The sequence below is a fragment of the Seriola aureovittata genome, chromosome 17, assembly GCF_021018895.1.
Source record: "Seriola aureovittata isolate HTS-2021-v1 ecotype China chromosome 17, ASM2101889v1, whole genome shotgun sequence".
Taxonomy (NCBI): domain Eukaryota; kingdom Metazoa; phylum Chordata; class Actinopteri; order Carangiformes; family Carangidae; genus Seriola; species Seriola aureovittata.
Genome location: NC_079380.1, coordinates 22,806,223 through 22,824,756, shown reverse-complemented (window position 1 = coordinate 22,824,756; position 18,534 = coordinate 22,806,223). Strand labels below are relative to the sequence as shown.

General features: G+C 33.7%; 1 protein-coding gene across 1 annotated transcript; it reads left to right on the top strand.

The window, feature by feature from the left end:
- Window positions 1–715: 715 nt before the first annotated feature.
- On the top strand, window positions 716–18,451 carry LOC130185884 (cold shock domain-containing protein C2-like). Its single transcript, XM_056402631.1, has 4 exons — window positions 716–904; window positions 3,836–4,201; window positions 5,314–5,436; window positions 16,022–18,451. The coding sequence occupies exons 2-4, from the start codon at window positions 4,020–4,022 to the stop codon at window positions 16,182–16,184; spliced, it is 468 nt and encodes a 155-aa protein (XP_056258606.1). The 5' UTR covers window positions 716–904; window positions 3,836–4,019; the 3' UTR covers window positions 16,185–18,451.
- The last annotated feature ends 83 nt before the right edge of the window (window positions 18,452–18,534 follow it).

Sequence of the window (18,534 nt, the reverse complement as noted above, 5' to 3'; positions counted from 1 at the left end):
TGTCTCTCTCTCACTGTGACATCACAATAAAGGCAAAAATGCCCATAAAATAACTTATGTTGTCTCTCTGTCCCATTCTCGTGGACACGATATCTCAGAAACACCTTGAAGGAACTTCTTCAAATTTGGCACAAACATTCACCTGGACTCTAGGATGAACCGATTAGAATTTGGGGGTCAAAGGTCACCGGGGTGGTGACCTCACAAAACATGTTTTTGGTTTTGTCAACGCGATATCTCAGTAACGCCTTGAGGGAATTTCATCAAATTTGGCACAAACATTGACTCAAGGATGAACTGATTAGATTTTGGTGGCTAAAGGTCAAAGGTCAAGGTCACAGTGACCTCAGAGAAGACTTTTTAGCCTTTACTCAAGACTTCACACAGGAATTATGACCACATTTTGCACAAATGGTTCATATTTTATGACTCTGGATAAACAGGGATGTATCCTGGATGTATGTGATGAAAGATAAAGGTAAGGTCCAGTCTCCGGCATATAACACAGTCTTAATAATAGAACAGCTGCATCAGGAGCAACATATGATAAACATCATAAAAATCATGGCACAGACAAAGAATGCTTCACCACACTGAGCTCAATGTTCCCCCAACAGATTACACACATGACTAGGAATGAAGAAAGTCATTTTCACACACACACACACACACACACACACACACACACACACAGGGAGAGAGAGAGAGTCGCATCACGCCATCGGAATCTCCGCCAGCTGCGCAGACTCGCAGCCTCACACCGTCACATCAGGGTTTTCCGTCGGGCTGCGCGGATTTAGTGGACGACTTATTTATTTAATTACTCGTTATATAATCAAACCGGGTTTGAGCGCGCACATTAGCACACACCGATCATCCTCAAGCAACTCGCGCGTCCAATGCGGTAAGTGGCATTTTTGTAAATATATGCATGTTGAAGTGCCTGCAGCGGAGAGGTGGGGGGGGGGGGGGGTGGGGGGGGTGTCAGTGTGGCTTTGTGTTTGGATCGGGACAATGTATTCTTTGCATGACAGAATAACCGCTAGATGAAAAAGGCTTCATTCATTTATTCATTCATCTGTGGTTGGAGGGTTGATGGGTCTCACATCTCCACCGTGTCTGACCGCAGCTGCTCCTCTCACCCTGCCGCTGCTTTGTCCAAGTTATATTGTCTAACAGCATTGATTTATTTATTTATTTATTTTCGGACTTTCACACAGATATTTATTTCTCAGCGGTTCGTTATTTGCTATAATAATAATAATAATATGAAAAGCAGGAGAAATGCAGAGAGATCAGGCATGAGATATTTATGGTGTTTCTTTGAGGAAAGTGAATTGAAGTCATGATAAACTCCACACACACACACACACACACACACACACACACACACACACACACACACACACACACACACGTTAGTGTTGCCTTTTTATAATCATGGGAAAGGGAGGAGATTTGTCTCTGACCCGGGCAGAGGAGCCGTGACCCTCTCTTCAGTCATTGCTGCACATCCAGATGTTCCTGTTCACACAAGTGTAAACAGTTTTGCTTCACTCTCTGTGCAGTGGTTCCTCATTGTCAAAAAAAAAAAAATGTATATATACATATTACAATAACCATCAGCAGTCTGTCCGGAGTGTTTTACTGCACCACATACAGTGATGATAACGCTATAATGTGGTATTTATTTCTCTAATGCTCCTGTAAAATATGTAACCATAATCATTTGGGAATGAGGCACTGACGTCACGAACGCACCACTGGAGGCGGCGTTCTGCAGCTGTTCTGACGTCACGCAGCTCCATCTCTGCCTGCATCATCACAGGCAGAGAAGTGGGCGTAAAAGAAAGAAACACACACAGATGAAATATAAGACATGGCGCTGGTTGTCCGGACTGTGATCACTGTGTGAGTTCTGACAGGAGATCAGTCCGCTCCTCCTCATCCCGTAACCCTGGGAGACACCAGATTAAATTGAAGGGCAAGGTCACCTGACTTAACAGGATGTATTGTGCATGTATTAGTGAATGACAGATAGATAGATAGATAGATAGATAGATACATTAGATAGAACATTTTTAACAGAAAGCCTGTACAAATTAATAATAATAATAATATTAATAATAATAATCATTATTAATGTTTATGAAGGTTAGACAGGAGTTGCATACTTGTAGATTTTTTCCCTCTCCCACAAACACAACACGACCGTTACACCTTCTCAAATTCTTAATTGCAGGTGCACAAATCCTGTTTTACAAATCACAACCTAAGAAACTCATATAGGTTCACATTTTGTTGTTATGGGCAGCGTAGGATCCAGTGTTTTTGGACCCAGACTAATCACGGCCTCTGTTGCAACAATTTTGATTAATGTGTTTTTTTAACCATTGTATTGTCTTCCCATCGACCATGCAACTTTCGTCCTCCCGGGTTTGTTTGACTGTTTATAAAACATGAAGTATAAAATTATTGCCCAATGATTGCCCCTCTTCAGTCGACTTCATTCCAACTCATTACTGCAACTTTCTTTTGGTATTTTATGGTCAATAAACATAATTTACATAAAGATATACCTTGTTTTTGAGTAAAAAAAATTTTTTAAAAATGAAATTTTGAATAAGTTTGACTATAGTTACGATCAGAGGATCATATGTTGATGAATTATCACAGACAGGTACATGTCAAAGTTTAGTCAGGATACTGTTTTGAAACCATTTCAATGGTGTGACCCATTGTAGTGGTTAGAATAAAACACCCACAGTTCTGTGGAAATAGTGATCATTAATTGGATTTGCGAAAAGTTAAGGAACCTTCCATGTAATTTTCAGGCAATTTACATGAAAGAAAACCAGATTTCTGATCTGAAAACATTTGAAAACGGGGGCAACATGAGGATTAAATCTGTCCCCAGTCATTCCCCCAACTTTATGTGCAGCACAGAATCACTGAAATACAACTTTAACATTTGAAATGACTTGATTTAAAGGGTTTGATTGAGGAAGTGTTGGCTGCGTCACCTGAACATCTGTCAGCTGTTGGGAGGATTTGGGAGACAGACGACTTGTCATCACAACCTGGACTGTTTTTATATCAAGTTTTTATAGAAAGTGCAGAACAACAGAGATAGATGAAAGTCGTTTAGGGACTTGAATAGGGTTGATGAGATTTGAATGATTGTGTTGCTAAGTGAAAGAAAGATGAAACGGCAGGTTGACAATCCTTAAAGCAGTAAATCACAGCTGGTTGTGCATTAGAAACCCAAATGAAATCTACACAAAAATCCAAAGCCCTTGACAGGACATTTCATGGTTTTCTTCTGGGTTTCAGGTCACCAGTTTAGACACATGATGTTAGGATGGAAAAGAGGAAGATTTATTCTAAAGTTGAGAGGGAATGTACTGAATGTACCACATTAAACCAAATATGGACATTTCAAAAAATCCAGTATTTTAATGTTAATGGAAAGTAATTTTTTCCCCCCTGAAAATACATATCCTTGGTTGTTTAGTCTTGTTTGTAGTTATTTATTTTTAATTATTTATTTGATGATTTGTTCAGATTTGTATTTTGGGTAATACAGTCAAAGCTTGACTGAAGAAATGTGAGCACTGCAGACATCACCGTCAGGTTTTAGTCCATTTGTTGTCTTGTTTGAAAACTCCTGTTTGGAAAAGGTCACCTGAACATCTGTCAGCTGTTGGGAGGATTTTTTAAATCTTTTAACGCAATTTTGTCAAATAATGAAAGGAGATTGCTGGACGCCTCCTCTCCTTCTTTAAAGCAATATGACGAGTCTGTGGTCTTCCTCCGCTCTCTCTCCTCACGGCAGGTCCTCCTGACAGACTTGAAGCGACAGCGCTGACCTGGATAACCGCTGAGCCTGTGTCCAACACTGAGGCAGACGGACTCACAGATACACCGGCCGACAGACAGCGGTGTCAGCGGCCCATCAGCATCCACCACTGCATCCACACCATCCTTCCCCCATCCTCCTCCTCTCTGTCACATCTGACATGGCGGACCCCAGCCTCACATCGCCCTCTGGGACGCCGCTGCGCTCCCCCAACGCCTCTCTCACCCTGTCCTTCCCCTTCCTGAGGGAGGGGAGCCGGGTGTGGGAGGAAGGGAAGGAGAAACCGCTGCCTCGGGATCTGCCCAGCCCGCTGCCAACCAAACGCACCCGCACCTATTCAGCGTAAGTGAGAGTGTGATACTCTACTGAAGTGATGCTTGTACCTTATTTGACTTTTTTCATTTCATTTCACATATATTTCAAAGAAAAGTATTTTTTTGCCACAATATTTTTATTTAAATTTAACATGATGAAATACAGTCTTTAGCATTCTTATAATATACTGTATACTTCAGCATGTGTAAGCTGCATTCACTCTGAACATTAGAAGGAATAAAAAAACAAAAACAAAAAACAAACAAACAATAACAAATGCATCTCTTGTCTCAAGAATTGGCAATCTATACAAAATGGTTTATATTAATTACAATGATACAAAGTACAACAGATGATTAGAAGAAGAGAGAAAGAAAAACTGGAATTATTTCCTTGTGGTTGTATCCCTCCGCCACTCAAACTAGTTCCAGGTTACATCCCTGTTTATCCAGAGTCATATAAGATATTAACCTTTTCTTATGAAATTTGGTCATAATTGACCCCCAAAATCGAATTAGTTAACCCGTGAGTCCTTGTGAATGTTTGTGACAAATTTGAAGAAGTTCTGTCGAGGCTTTTCTGAGATAATATGTCCACGAGAAAGGGACGGACGTGACAGACAACCTGAAAACAATATGTCCCCAGCTGTGACTGTCACTGACATGGAAAATAATAAAGCCACTGGTTACAGCATATAAACCTTGAAAGGGTCTTTTTTTAGAGAGTGGTAGTATTGAAAGATTGCTACTTTAAGTAAAGCATCTGAATACCAGTTAATGTAAATGAATGTTAATCTGACAGGTTGTTGTATCATGACTGGTTGCTACTGAAGAAAGGTTAAATACTGAGCTGTTTCCACTGTGACTCAGCAGATTAATGTTCTCATCTCTGCTGCAGCTGTATTGTGACATGATGAGGCGACGTGTAGGAGTTGATTTGATCAGCACTTCACCTTCCTTTCTCACATCCTTTATAAATCCTCCTCACATCTCTCCAAGTCTCTTGTCACAAAGGCCTGAATCATGAATTGTAACTGTAAACTGCTCTTTCTACTTGTGTTCTTCCTCTGCCAAAACAGAATGAGTCATTTAATGGTTAATGAGTGAGAACTTTGTTGTCTTCTTTCCCTCTGCCTGCAGTACAGTACGTGCCCAATCAGGACCAGTGTTCAAGGGCATGTGTAAGAACTTCTCCAGGTCACAAGGTCACGGCTTCATACGACCCTCTCACGGCGGCGAAGACATCTTCGTTCACATCTCAGAGTGAGTGGCAGTAACACTGATGTCAATCTCTGATTTCATGATGTTTTTATGACGTTAATATGCCTTACTACTATGACATTATTACACCTGACTTATTAATACTTTTTACACCTTAAGTTAAAGTGGCATTTTTATGACCTTTTATGCCTTATTATACTATTATGTTTGCGTTTACGTTACGTTCTATACTTATTTATGTTTTTTGAAAGGTTTTTTTTTTTGGGCATTTTTGACCTTGTTGTGATAGAGACAGTGAGAGAGACACAGGAAGGTTGGAGAGAGAGGGGGGGGTGACGTGCAGCAAAGGGCCTTACTATACTATGATGTTTTTATGATATTTCATGCCTGTGACGTTTTTCTGCCTGACCATAGTATAACGTTTTTCATGCCTTACTATATGAGGATGTATTTAGGACTTTTTATGCCTTACTATACTATGACTTTTTTATGACTTTTTATACCTTACTATACTATGACTTTTTTATGACTTTTTATACCTTACTATACTATGACTTTTTTTATGACTTTTTATCCTGTACTGTATGAGGACGTTTTTATGCCTTCCTGTACTATGACGTTTATGACAATTTATACCTTACTGTACTATGACATATTTATGACATTTTATGGTCTACTATATGATGACTATTTTTTTTTTTTTTTATGCCTTACTATACTATGACGTTTTTGACAATTCATGCCTTACTGTACTGTGACGTATTTATGACTTTGTATGCCTTATTATACAATGTTTTTATGCCTTACTATACTATGATGTTTTTATGCCTTACTGTACTATGACGTATTTATGACTTTTTATGCCTTACTATACTATGACGTTTTTATGAATTACTATACTATGACGTTTTTATGACATTTTTATGCCTTACTGTACTGTCATGTTTTTTTCATGCCGTACTGTAGGATGACGTTTTAATACCTTACTGTACTATGACATATTTATAACATTTTATGCTTTACTATACGATGACTATTTCTTTTACTTTTTATGCCTTACTATACTATGACGTTTTTGACAATTTTATGCCTTACTGTACTATGACATATTTATGACTTTTTATGCCTTACTATACTATGACGTTTTTATGACATTTTATGCCCTACTATACTATGACATATTTATGACTTTTTATGCCTTACTATACTATGACGTTTTTATGACATTTTATGCCCTACTATACTATGACATATTTATGACTTTTTATGCCTTACTGTACTATGACGTTTTTGACAATTTATGCCTTACTGTACTATGACGTATGTATGACTTTTTATACCTTACTATACTATGATGTTTTTATGACATTTTATGCCTTACTGTACTATGATGTATTTATGAATTCTTATGCCTTACTAGACTATGACGTATTTATGACTTTTTATGCCTTACTATACTATGACATTTTTATGACATTTTATTCCTTACTGTTCTGTCATGTTTTTTAATACCTTAATGTCGTTTTTTTCACTTTTTTTTTACCATACTATACTATGTCGCTTTTCGCACTTTATAGACCTTAGTATACTATGACATCTGTATACCTGACCATATTATGACGTTTGTTGATGTTTTTAAGCCTTAATATACTATGCCATTTTTTCATGTTTTTGCCATACCATACTATGTTGTTTTTCTCACTTTTTAGGCTTTAATAGACTATGACATCTTTATTCCTCAGTACATTATTACCTTTTTTGATTGTTTTATGCCTCAATACAATATGTCATTTTTTTCACTTTTTTTGCCATACTATACTATATCATTTTTTCACTTAATAGGCATTATTATACTATGACATCTGTATACCTGACCATATTATGACGTTTGTTGATGTTTTTAAGCCTTAATACACTATGCCATTCTTTCATGTTTTTGCCATACTATACTATGTCGTTTTTTTTTCACTTTTTTTGCCATACCATACTATGTCGCTTTTCGCACTTTATAGACCTTAGTATACTATGACATCTGCATACCTGACCATATTATGACGTTTGTTGATGTTTTTAAGCCTTAATACACTATGCCATTTTTTCATGTTTTTGCCATACTATACTATGTCGTTTTTTTTTCACTTTTTTTGCCATACTATACTATATCATTTTTTTCACTTAATAGGCATTATTATACTATGACATTTGTATACCTTACCATATCATGACATTTGTTGATGTTTTTAAGCCTTAATATACTATGCCATTTTTTTGTGTTTTTGCCATACTATACTATGTCGTTTTTTTTCACTTTTTTTTACCATACTATACAATGTCGCTTTTCGCACTTTATAGACCTTAGTATACTATGACATCTGCATACCTGACCATATTATGACGTTTTTGTTATGTTTTTATGCCTTAATATACTATGCCATTTTTTCATGTTTTTGCCATACTATACTATGTCGTTTTTTTTTCACTTTTTTTGCCATACCATACTATGTCACTTTTCGCACTTTATAGACCTTAGTATACTATGACATCTGTATACCTGACCATATTATGACGTTTTTGTTATGTTTTTATGCCTTAATATACTATGCCATTTTTTCATGTTTTTGCAATACTATACTATGTCGTTTTTCACTTTTTTGCCATATCATACTATGTTGTTTTTCTCACTTTTTAGGCTTTAATAGACTATGACATCTTTATTCCTTAGTACATTATTACCTTTTTTGATTGTTTTATGCCGCAATACAATATGTCAAATTTTTCACTTTTTTTGCCATACCATACTATATCATTTTTTCACTTAATAGGCATTATTATACTATGACATTTGTATACCTTACCATATCATGACATTTGTTGATGTTTTTAAGCCTTAATATACTATGCCATTTTTTCGTGTTTTTGCCATACTATACTATGTCGTTTTTTTCACTTTTTTTTACCATACTATACTATGTCGCTTTTCGCACTTTATAGACCTTAGTATACTATGACATCTGTATACCTGACCATATCATGACATTTGTTGATGTTTTTAAGCCTTAATATACTATGCCATTTTTTCATGTTTTTGCCATACTATACTATGTCGTTTTTTTTCACTTTTTTTTACCATACTATACAATGTCGCTTTTCGCACTTTATAGACCTTAGTATACTATGACATCTGCATACCTGACCATATTATGACGTTTGTTTATGTTTTTATGCCTTAATATACTATGCCATTTTTTCATGTTTTTGCCATACTATACTATGTCGTTTTTTTTTTCACTTTTTTTGCCATACTGTACTATATCATTTTTTCACTTAATAGGCATTATTATACTATGACATCTGTATACCTTACCATATCATGACATTTGTTGATGTTTTTAAGCCTTAATATACTATGCCATTTTTTCATGTTTTTGCCATACTATACTATGTCGTTTTTTTTCACTTTTTTTTACCATACTATACAATGTCGCTTTTCGCACTTTATAGACCTTAGTATACTATGACATCTGCATACCTGACCATATTATGACGTTTGTTTATGTTTTTACGCCTTAATATACTATGCCATTTTTTCATGTTTTTGCCATACTATACTATGTCGTTTTTTTTTCACTTTTTTTGCCATACCATACTATGTCATTTTTCGCACTTTATAGGCCTTAGTATACTATGACATCTGTATACCTGACCATATTATGACGTTTTTGTTATGTTTTTATGCCTTAATATACTATACCATTTTTTCATGTTTTTGCAATACTATACTATGTCGTTTTTCACTTTTTTGCCATATCATACTATGTTGTTTTTCTCACTTTTTAGGCTTTAATAGACTATGACATCTTTATTCCTTAGTACATTATTACCTTTTTTGATTGTTTTATGCCGCAATACAATATGTCAAATTTTTCACTTTTTTTGCCATACTATACTATATCATTTTTTCACTTAATAGGCATTATTATACTATGACATCTGTATACCTTACCATATCATGACATTTGTTGATGTTTTTAAGCCTTAATATACTATGCCATTCTTTCATGTTTTTGCCATACTATACTATGTCGTTTTTTTTTCACTTTTTTTTACCATACTATACTATGTCGCTTTTCGCACTTTATAGACCTTAGTATACTATGACATCTGCATACCTGACCATATTATGACGTTTGTTTATGTTTTTACGCCTTAATTTACTATGCCATTTTTTCATGTTTTTGCCATACTATACAATGTCGCTTTTCGCACTTTATAGGCCTTAGTATACTATGACATCTGTATACCTGACCATATTATGACGTTTGTTGATGTTTTTAAGCCCTAATATACTATGCCATTTTTTCATGTTTTTGCCATACTATACTATGTCGTTTTTTTTTCACTTTTTTTGCCATACCATACTATGTCACTTTTCGCACTTTATAGGCCTTAGTATACTATGACATCTGTATACCTGACCATATTATGACGTTTTTGTTATGTTTTTATGCCTTAATATACTATACCATTTTTTCATGTTTTTGCAATACTATACTATGTCGTTTTTCACTTTTTTGCCATATCATACTATGTTGTTTTTCTCACTTTTTAGGCTTTAATAGACTATGACATCTTTATTCCTTAGTACATTATTACCTTTTTTGATTGTTTTATGCCTCAATACAATATGTCAAATTTTTCACTTTTTTTGCCATACTATACTATATCATTTTTTCACTTAATTGGCATTATTATACTATGACATTTGTATACCTTACCATATCATGACATTTGTTGATGTTTTTAAGCCTTAATATACTATGCCATTTTTTCATGTTTTTGCCATATTATACTATGTTGTTTCTTTTTCACTTTTTTTTACCATACTATACTATGTCGCTTTTCGCACTTTATAGGCCTTAGTATACTATGACATCTGCATACCTGACCATATTATGACGTTTTAATGACATTTTATGCCTTCCTATACTATGACATTTTTATGACATTTTATGCCTTACTGTACTATGACGTTTTTGACAATTTATGCCTTACTGTACTATGATCTATTTATGAATTCTTATGCCTTACTACACTATGACATATTTATGAGTTTTTATGCCTTACTATACTGTGACGTTTTATTGACATTTTATGCCTTACTATACTATGACGTTTTTATGCCTTACTATACTATGACGTTTTTATGCCTTACTATACTATGATGTTTTTATGACATTTTATGCCTTACTGTACTATGACGTTTTTGACAATTTATGCCTTACTATACTATGACGTTTTTATGCCTTACTATACTATGACGTTTTAATGACATTTTATGCCTTACTATACTATGACGTTTTTATGCCTTACTATACTATGACATATTTATGACTTTTTATGCCTTACTATACTTTGACGTTTTTATGCCTTACTGTACTATGACGTTTTAATGACATTTTATGCCTTACTATACTATGACGTTTTTATGCCTTACTATACTATGACATTTTAATGACTTTTTATGCCGCACTGTACGATGACGTCTTTATGACTTTTTATGCCTTACTACAATATCACGTTTTTATGCCTAGTTATACTATGACATATTTATGACTTTTTATGCCTTCCTGTACTATAACATTTTCATGACTTTTCATGCCTTACTATACTATGATGTTTTCATGAGTTTTTATGCCTCACGGCTGTTAATGCCTGATTTTTGTATACCTTTCTATACTACGATGTTTGTATACCTACTATGCTTTACTATACTATCACCTTTTCATACCTCACTATAATATGACATTTTTATGCCTCATTAAATGATGATGTTTTTATTCATTCATTACCCAGTTCCTAGGCCACATCAAATTAAGGAATGAACACAACAGATGACAGTTGATTTTAATATTTATTATACAAATGAATAAACTGAAGAGACAAATACAAATATGGAGTGTGACAGTCAGTAATATCAGTAATGTGAGTGTGCGTGAGTGAATGTAGTGAATTATAGGATGTTGTAAAGCAAAATGAAAACAAAAGCAAAAGAAAGGAAAATATGCCGATGCTGGCAGGGATGAATCCAGGTGAGAGAGAGGGAACAGCATTGTGAGTCCATGCCTTCATGCCTTGGGAGTGCTCAGCCCAGGAGCTCCACATCTGGCCACTGTGATCATTTCCGTCCATTTACCTTCAAAGACACACCAGCACATCAACTGCCCATGAAAACGTATGACGTATTTATGACTTTTTATGCCTTACTATACTATGATGTTTTTATGCCTTACTGTACTATGACGTATTTATGACTTTTTATGCCTTACTATACGATGACTTTTTTTTTTACTTTTTATGCCTTACTATACTATGACGTTTTTATGACGTTTTTATGCCTTACTGTACAATGACGTTTTTATGCCTTACTATACTATGATATTTTTATGCCTCACTATACTATGACTTTTTATGCTTTGCTATACTATGACGTATTCATGACTTTTCATGCCTTACTATACTATGACATTTTTATGACATTTTATGCCTTACTGTATTATGATGTTTTTATGCCTTACTATACTATGACGTTTTTATACCTTACTATACTATGACGTATTTATGACTTTTTATGCCTTACTATACTATGACGTTTTTATGACTTTTTATGCCTTACTGTACAATGACGTTTTTATGCCTTACTATACTATGATATTTTTATGCCTCACTATACTATGACTTTTTATGCTTTGCTATACTATGACGTATTCATGACTTTTCATGCCTTACTATACTATGACATTTTTATGACATTTTATGCCTTACTGTATTATGATGTTTTTATGCCTTACTATACTATGACGTTTTTATACCTTACTATACTATGACGTATTTATGACTTTTTATGCCTTACTATACTATGATGTTTTTTGCCTTACTATACTATGATGTTTTTATGCCTTACTATACGATGACTTTTTTTTTTACTTTTTATGCCTTACTATACTATGACGTTTTTATGACATTTTATGCCTTACTTTACAATGACGTTTTTATGCCTTACTATACTATGACGTTTTTATGCTTTGCCATACTATGACGTATTTATGACTTTTTATTCCTTACTATACTATGACCTTTTTATGCCTAGTTATACTATGACGTATTTATGACTTTTTATGCGTTACTGTACTATCACTTATTTATGACTTTTTATGCCTTACTATACTATGATGTTTTTATGCCTTACTGTACTATGACGTATTTATGACTTTTTATGCCTTACTATACTATGACGTTTTTATGCCTTACTATACGATGACTTTTTTTTTTACTTTTTATGCCTTACTATACTATGACGTTTTTATGACTTTTTATGCCTTACTATACTATGACGTTTTTATGACATTTTATGCCTTACTGTACAATGACGTTTTTATGCCTTACTATACTATGATATTTTTATGCCTCACTATACTATGACTTTTTATGCTTTGCTATACTATGACGTATTCATGACTTTTCATGCCTTACTATACTATGACATTTTTATGACATTTTATGCCTTACTGTATTATGATGTTTTTATGCCTTACTATACTATGACGTTTTTATACCTTACTATACTATGACGTATTTATGACTTTTTATGCCTTACTATACTATGATGTTTTTTGCCTTACTATACTATGATGTTTTTATGCCTTACTATACGATGACTTTTTTTTTTACTTTTTATGCCTTACTATACTATGACGTTTTTATGACATTTTATGCCTTACTTTACAATGACGTTTTTATGCCTTACTATACTATGACGGTTTTATGACATTTTATGCCTTACTTTACAATGACGTTTTTATGCCTTACTATACTATGATATTTTTATTCCTCAGTATACTATGACTTTTTATGCTTTGCTATACTATGACGTATTCATGACTTTTCATGCCTTACTATACTATGACGTTTTTATGCTTTGCCATACTATGACGTATTTATGACTTTTTATTCCTTACTATACTATGACCTTTTTATGCCTAGTTATACTATTACGTATTTATGACTTTTTATACGTTACTGTACTATGACGTATTTATGACTTTTAATGCCTTACTATACCATGACGTTTTTATGCCTTACTGTACTATGATGTTCATCATGCCTTAATACACTTTGTTTTTCTGCTTTACCATACTATGATGTTTTTATGACTTTTTATGACTTATTATACTATATTTATTTTTGACTTTTTATGCCTTACTATACTATGACGTTTTCGTGACTTTTTATGTCTTACTATACTATATCGTTTTTATGATTTTTTTTGCCTTACTATACTATTATGTTCTTATAACTTTTCACATCTTACTATAATATGACTTTTTTATGACATCTTTATGCCTTAATATACTATGACGTTTTTATGCCTTACTGTACTATGATGTTTTTATGACTTTTTATGCCTTACTATACTATGACGTTTTTATACCTTACTGTACTATGACGTATTTATGACTTTTTATGCCTTACTATACTATGATGTTTTTTGCCTTACTATACGATGACTTTTTTTTTTACTTTTTATGCCTTCCTATACTATGACGTTTTTATGACAAGTTATACTATTACGTATTTATGACTTTTTATGCGTTACTGTACTATCACTTATTTATGACTTTTTATGCCTTACTATACTATGACGTTTTTATGACATTTTATGCCTTACTATACTATGATGTTTTTATGCCTTACTGTACTATGACGTATTTATGACTTTTTATGTCTTACTATACTATATCGTTTTTATGATTTTTTTTGCCTTACTGTACTATGATGTTCTTATAACTTTTCACGTCTTACTATAATATGACTTTTTTATGACATCTTAATGCCTTAATATACTATGACGTTTTTATACCTTACTGTACTATGACGTATTTATGACTTTTTATGCCTTACTATACTATGATGTTTTTTGCCTTACTATACTATGATGTTTTTATGCCTTACTATACGATGACTTTTTTAAAAACTTTTTATGCCTTACTATACTATGATGTTTTTATGCCAAGTTATACTATTACGTATTTATGACTTTTTATGCCTTACTATACTATGACGGTTTTATGACATTTTATGCCTTACTTTACAATGACGTTTTTATGCCTTACTATACTATATTTTTATTCCTCACTATACTATGACTTTTTATGCTTTGCTATACTATGACGTATTCATGACTTTTCATGCCTTACTATACTATGACATTTTTATGACATTTTATGCCTTACTGTACTATGATGTTTTTATGCCTTACTATACGATGACGTTTTTATGCTTTGCCATACTATGACGTATTTATGACTTTTTATTCCTTACTATACTATGACCTTTTCATGCCTAGTTATACTATTACATATTTATGACTTTTTATACGTTACTGTACTATGACGTATTTATGACTTTTAATGCCTTACTATACCGTGACGTTTTTATGCCTTACTAATATGTCTTGTTTTTATGAGTTTTTATGCTTTACTATACTATGTTGTTTTTATGACTTTTTATGCCTTAATATACTATGATTTTTTCATGACTTTTCATGCCTCAATATGTCTAGTTTTTACGAGTTTTTGACTTACAATAATATGAATTTTCTTTGACCTTTTATGCCTTACTATACTATATTGTATTTTTTTTTACTTTTCATGCCTTACTATACTGTTTTGTTTTTATGACTTTCCATGTTTTTCTATAATGTGACTTTTTAAAAACTTTTTATGCCTTACTTTACTCTGATATTTTTATGACTTTTATGCCTTACAATACTATTGTGTTTTTTTATACTTTTTATGTCTTACAATACTATTGTGTTTTTTTTGCTTTTTATGTCTTACTATACTGTCATTTTTATGACTTTTCATGCCCTTCTATAGTGTGACTTTTTTTATACCCTTTTATTCCTTACTCTACTAAGACGGTATTCTGCCTTACCATACTATGATGTTTTTGTACCATACCATAGTATGATATTTTCTGCCTGACTACACTATGACGTTTTTATGACGTTTTTATGACTTATTATACTAGGATATTTTTTTGTCTTTTTATGCCTTACTATACTGTGTCGTTTTTATGACTTTTGATGCCTTCGTATAATATGACTTTTTTAGATTTTTTATGCTTTACTATACTATGTTGTTTTTATGACTTTTTATGTCTTAATATACTATGATGTTTTCATGATTTTTCATGTCTCACTAATATATCTTGTTTTTATAACTTACTATAATATAATTTTTTTTACCTTTAATGCCTTACTATACTATTTTGTTTTTATGACTTTTTATGCCTTAGTATAATATGTTGCTTTCATGAGTTTTTTTGCTTTACCATACTCTGACGTTCTTATAACTTTTTAGGTCTTACTATACTATGACATTTTTATTCCTTATAATACTATTACAATATTATGACTTTTAATGTTTTACTATAGTATGATATTTTATACCTCACTATACTATGAATGTTTCATGTCTTACTATAGTATGACCCTCATTTGTTAAAGCATGACGGTGATAAAACACTTTGAAATCTCATACTTCATCCTTATTTTTATCCGTTTCAGCATTGAGGGGGAGTATGTCCCAGTCGAGGGCGACGAAGTCACATACAAAGTGAGCCGGGTCCCGCCCAAGAACCTGAAGGTGCAGGCGGTGGAGGTGAAGATCACACATCTCAATCCAGGGACGAAACACGAGACCTGGTCTGGGCAGATCATCAGCTCATAGGATCTGAGCTCCGGGCCTGGGGGGGGGTCGTGCTTGGCAGGGCTGGGTAGGGGGTGGTAGAGGTCCTCTGGGACTGGGTTACTCACATTCTGTGCTTAAAAACTTTCTTTTGAAACATGTTTTACCTACACAGCACAGTCCAGTGTTAGTAAGTGTCAATAATTCATTTGTAGCTGGCAATGACAGATCAACTCTTTTCTTTTTATCAACAGAGCTGATAAAGTGTCTGTTTACTGCACTGAGGATATTGCTGTGTGTGTGAAACTGACCATTTATTCAGTGTTAGTAAAGTCACATGTTTGATTAATTTATACTTTGTGTTCAAAGTCAAATTTCAGATGGGAGAATAAAGTTACTCTGATTTGTCAATCAACTGTGAAAAATATGAAACATTGGGGAAAACTGTAAACATAACTGAAGTGCAGATCTTCAAACTGAGGCGTGATTGCTGAGCAGAGGTGGACAGTAACAAAATACATTAACTTGAGTCTTTACTCAAGTATATTTTCTGAGTATCTGTACTTTACTTGAGAATTATTTTTGTTTTTGTAAATTCATGACTCCATTACTCTTAAAAGACAAATATTGTAGTTTTGACTCCACTACATTTCTGAAGTGAAGTGAAGTACTCTTACTTTGGAGCAGAGCTTTTAGTCAGAGGACTGAATTTTATTTTATTTTGAAAATATAATAGACCATACAATGTGTTCATCACAGGAACAAAACCAAATACAGTCAACTCCTCCACTGTTGGCCATGTTTGAACCTGTCCTAACAATGGCCACTAGATAAAGATGAGGCTGAAGATTCTTCAAATCCATGTTTTAAATTTTTAAATTAAATAAAGATTCCTTTTGTTTTAAATGTTTGCTGTACAGTCAGTCAGGGCTTAACTCAAGTAAAATTATAACTGAACAACTTGGAGTCATATTTGACCGGGAGGATCTATTCTTTGACTCAAGTAATTCAGCTGTGTACTTTGTCCACTTCTGCTGCTGAGTGTACAGTGAGGAGGAGAGCGAGGCAGGACAAAAGGCTGAATTCAGTTTTACTTCCCTTCTTTGCAGCAGTTATGACTTGTTTACTTCACCAAAGTTTCCAGGTTCAAAGATTATGTGCGAGCAGGGGTCAAATGACTTGTCGTCACAACCTGCACTGTTTTTACATCAAGTGCAGAATTCAACAACAGAGGTAAAAGAAAGTCGTTTAGAGACTTGAATAGGGTTGATGAGATTTGAATGATTGTGTTGCTAAGTGAAAGAACGATGAAACGGCAGGTTGACAATCCTTAAAGCAGTAAATCACAGCTGGTTGTGCATTAGAAACCCAAATAAAATCTACACAAAAATCCGAAGCCCTTGACAGGACATCTCATGGTTTTCTTCTGGGTTTCAGGTCACCAGTTTAGACACACGATGTTAGGATGGAAAAGAGGAAGATTTATTTTAGTTAAGTTGAGAGGGAATAGTTAGGAATTCAGTTTGTCTGAGAAGGAAAAAGCATCAAATGAGAGCAGGATTGAAGCAGAAATACCACATTAAACCAAATATGGATTTTTAAAAAACAAACTAAAACCCAGTATTTTACTGTGAATGGAAAGTAATTTTTCCCCCTGAAAAATACATATCCTTGGTTGTTTAGTCTTGTTTGTGGTTATTTATTTTTAATTATCTATTTGATGATTTGTTCAGATTTGTGTGTGTGTGTGTCCTCAGTTTACAAGCTTTTATATTTTGGGTAATACTATTAAAAAAGTCAAAGCTTGCACTGAAGAAATGTGAACTTCCACTATTAAAACTGCCACAACAGCACTGCAGACATCACCGTCAGGTTTTAGTCCATTTGTTGTCCTGTTTGAAAACTCCTGTTTGGAAAAGGGTCTAGAGCCATGAATTGCTGAAAAAAAAAACAATTTCTAAATCTCTTTTTCTATTATTAGAAAAACATGTATCTGTGTGTGATTTACTGAGTGTAGTCACGAGATGGTGAACTACACGACTTCATAGTTGGTGCCAATAGAGATCATTGTCACAATAATGTTGTTTGTAGTTATTCAGGTTATATACTGTACTGTATATCATTTTCTATTATATCTGTCCCATAGAGTCTCTATGCATCTTGTCTCATCTGTCGGTGTCACTGCCTGAATTAGTTCAACATGAACCTTTGTTCATCTCTGTCACATCAAAGGGCACTTTCTTTTGTGGACAAACCACATGATTACTTCTACTGAGCCTTGAAAGAACATTAAAGCGTTTTAAGATTCACAGGTTTTGTGGGAGCTGTGTTTCTTTAGGTTGTGTGTGTGGAAGTGAGACTGTTAATGATCCAAGGGCCATGTAAAGCACCT

Coding starts and splice junctions, on each gene's coding strand:
- LOC130185884 (XM_056402631.1), top strand. CDS start 4,020: ATGGCGGACCCCAGCCTCACATCGCCCTCTGGGACGCCGCTGCGCTCC. Junction 4,202..5,313: donor CGCACCCGCACCTATTCAGC/GTAAGTGAGAGT, acceptor CTCTGCCTGCAG/TACAGTACGTGCCCAATCAG. Junction 5,437..16,021: donor ATCTTCGTTCACATCTCAGA/GTGAGTGGCAGT, acceptor TATCCGTTTCAG/CATTGAGGGGGAGTATGTCC.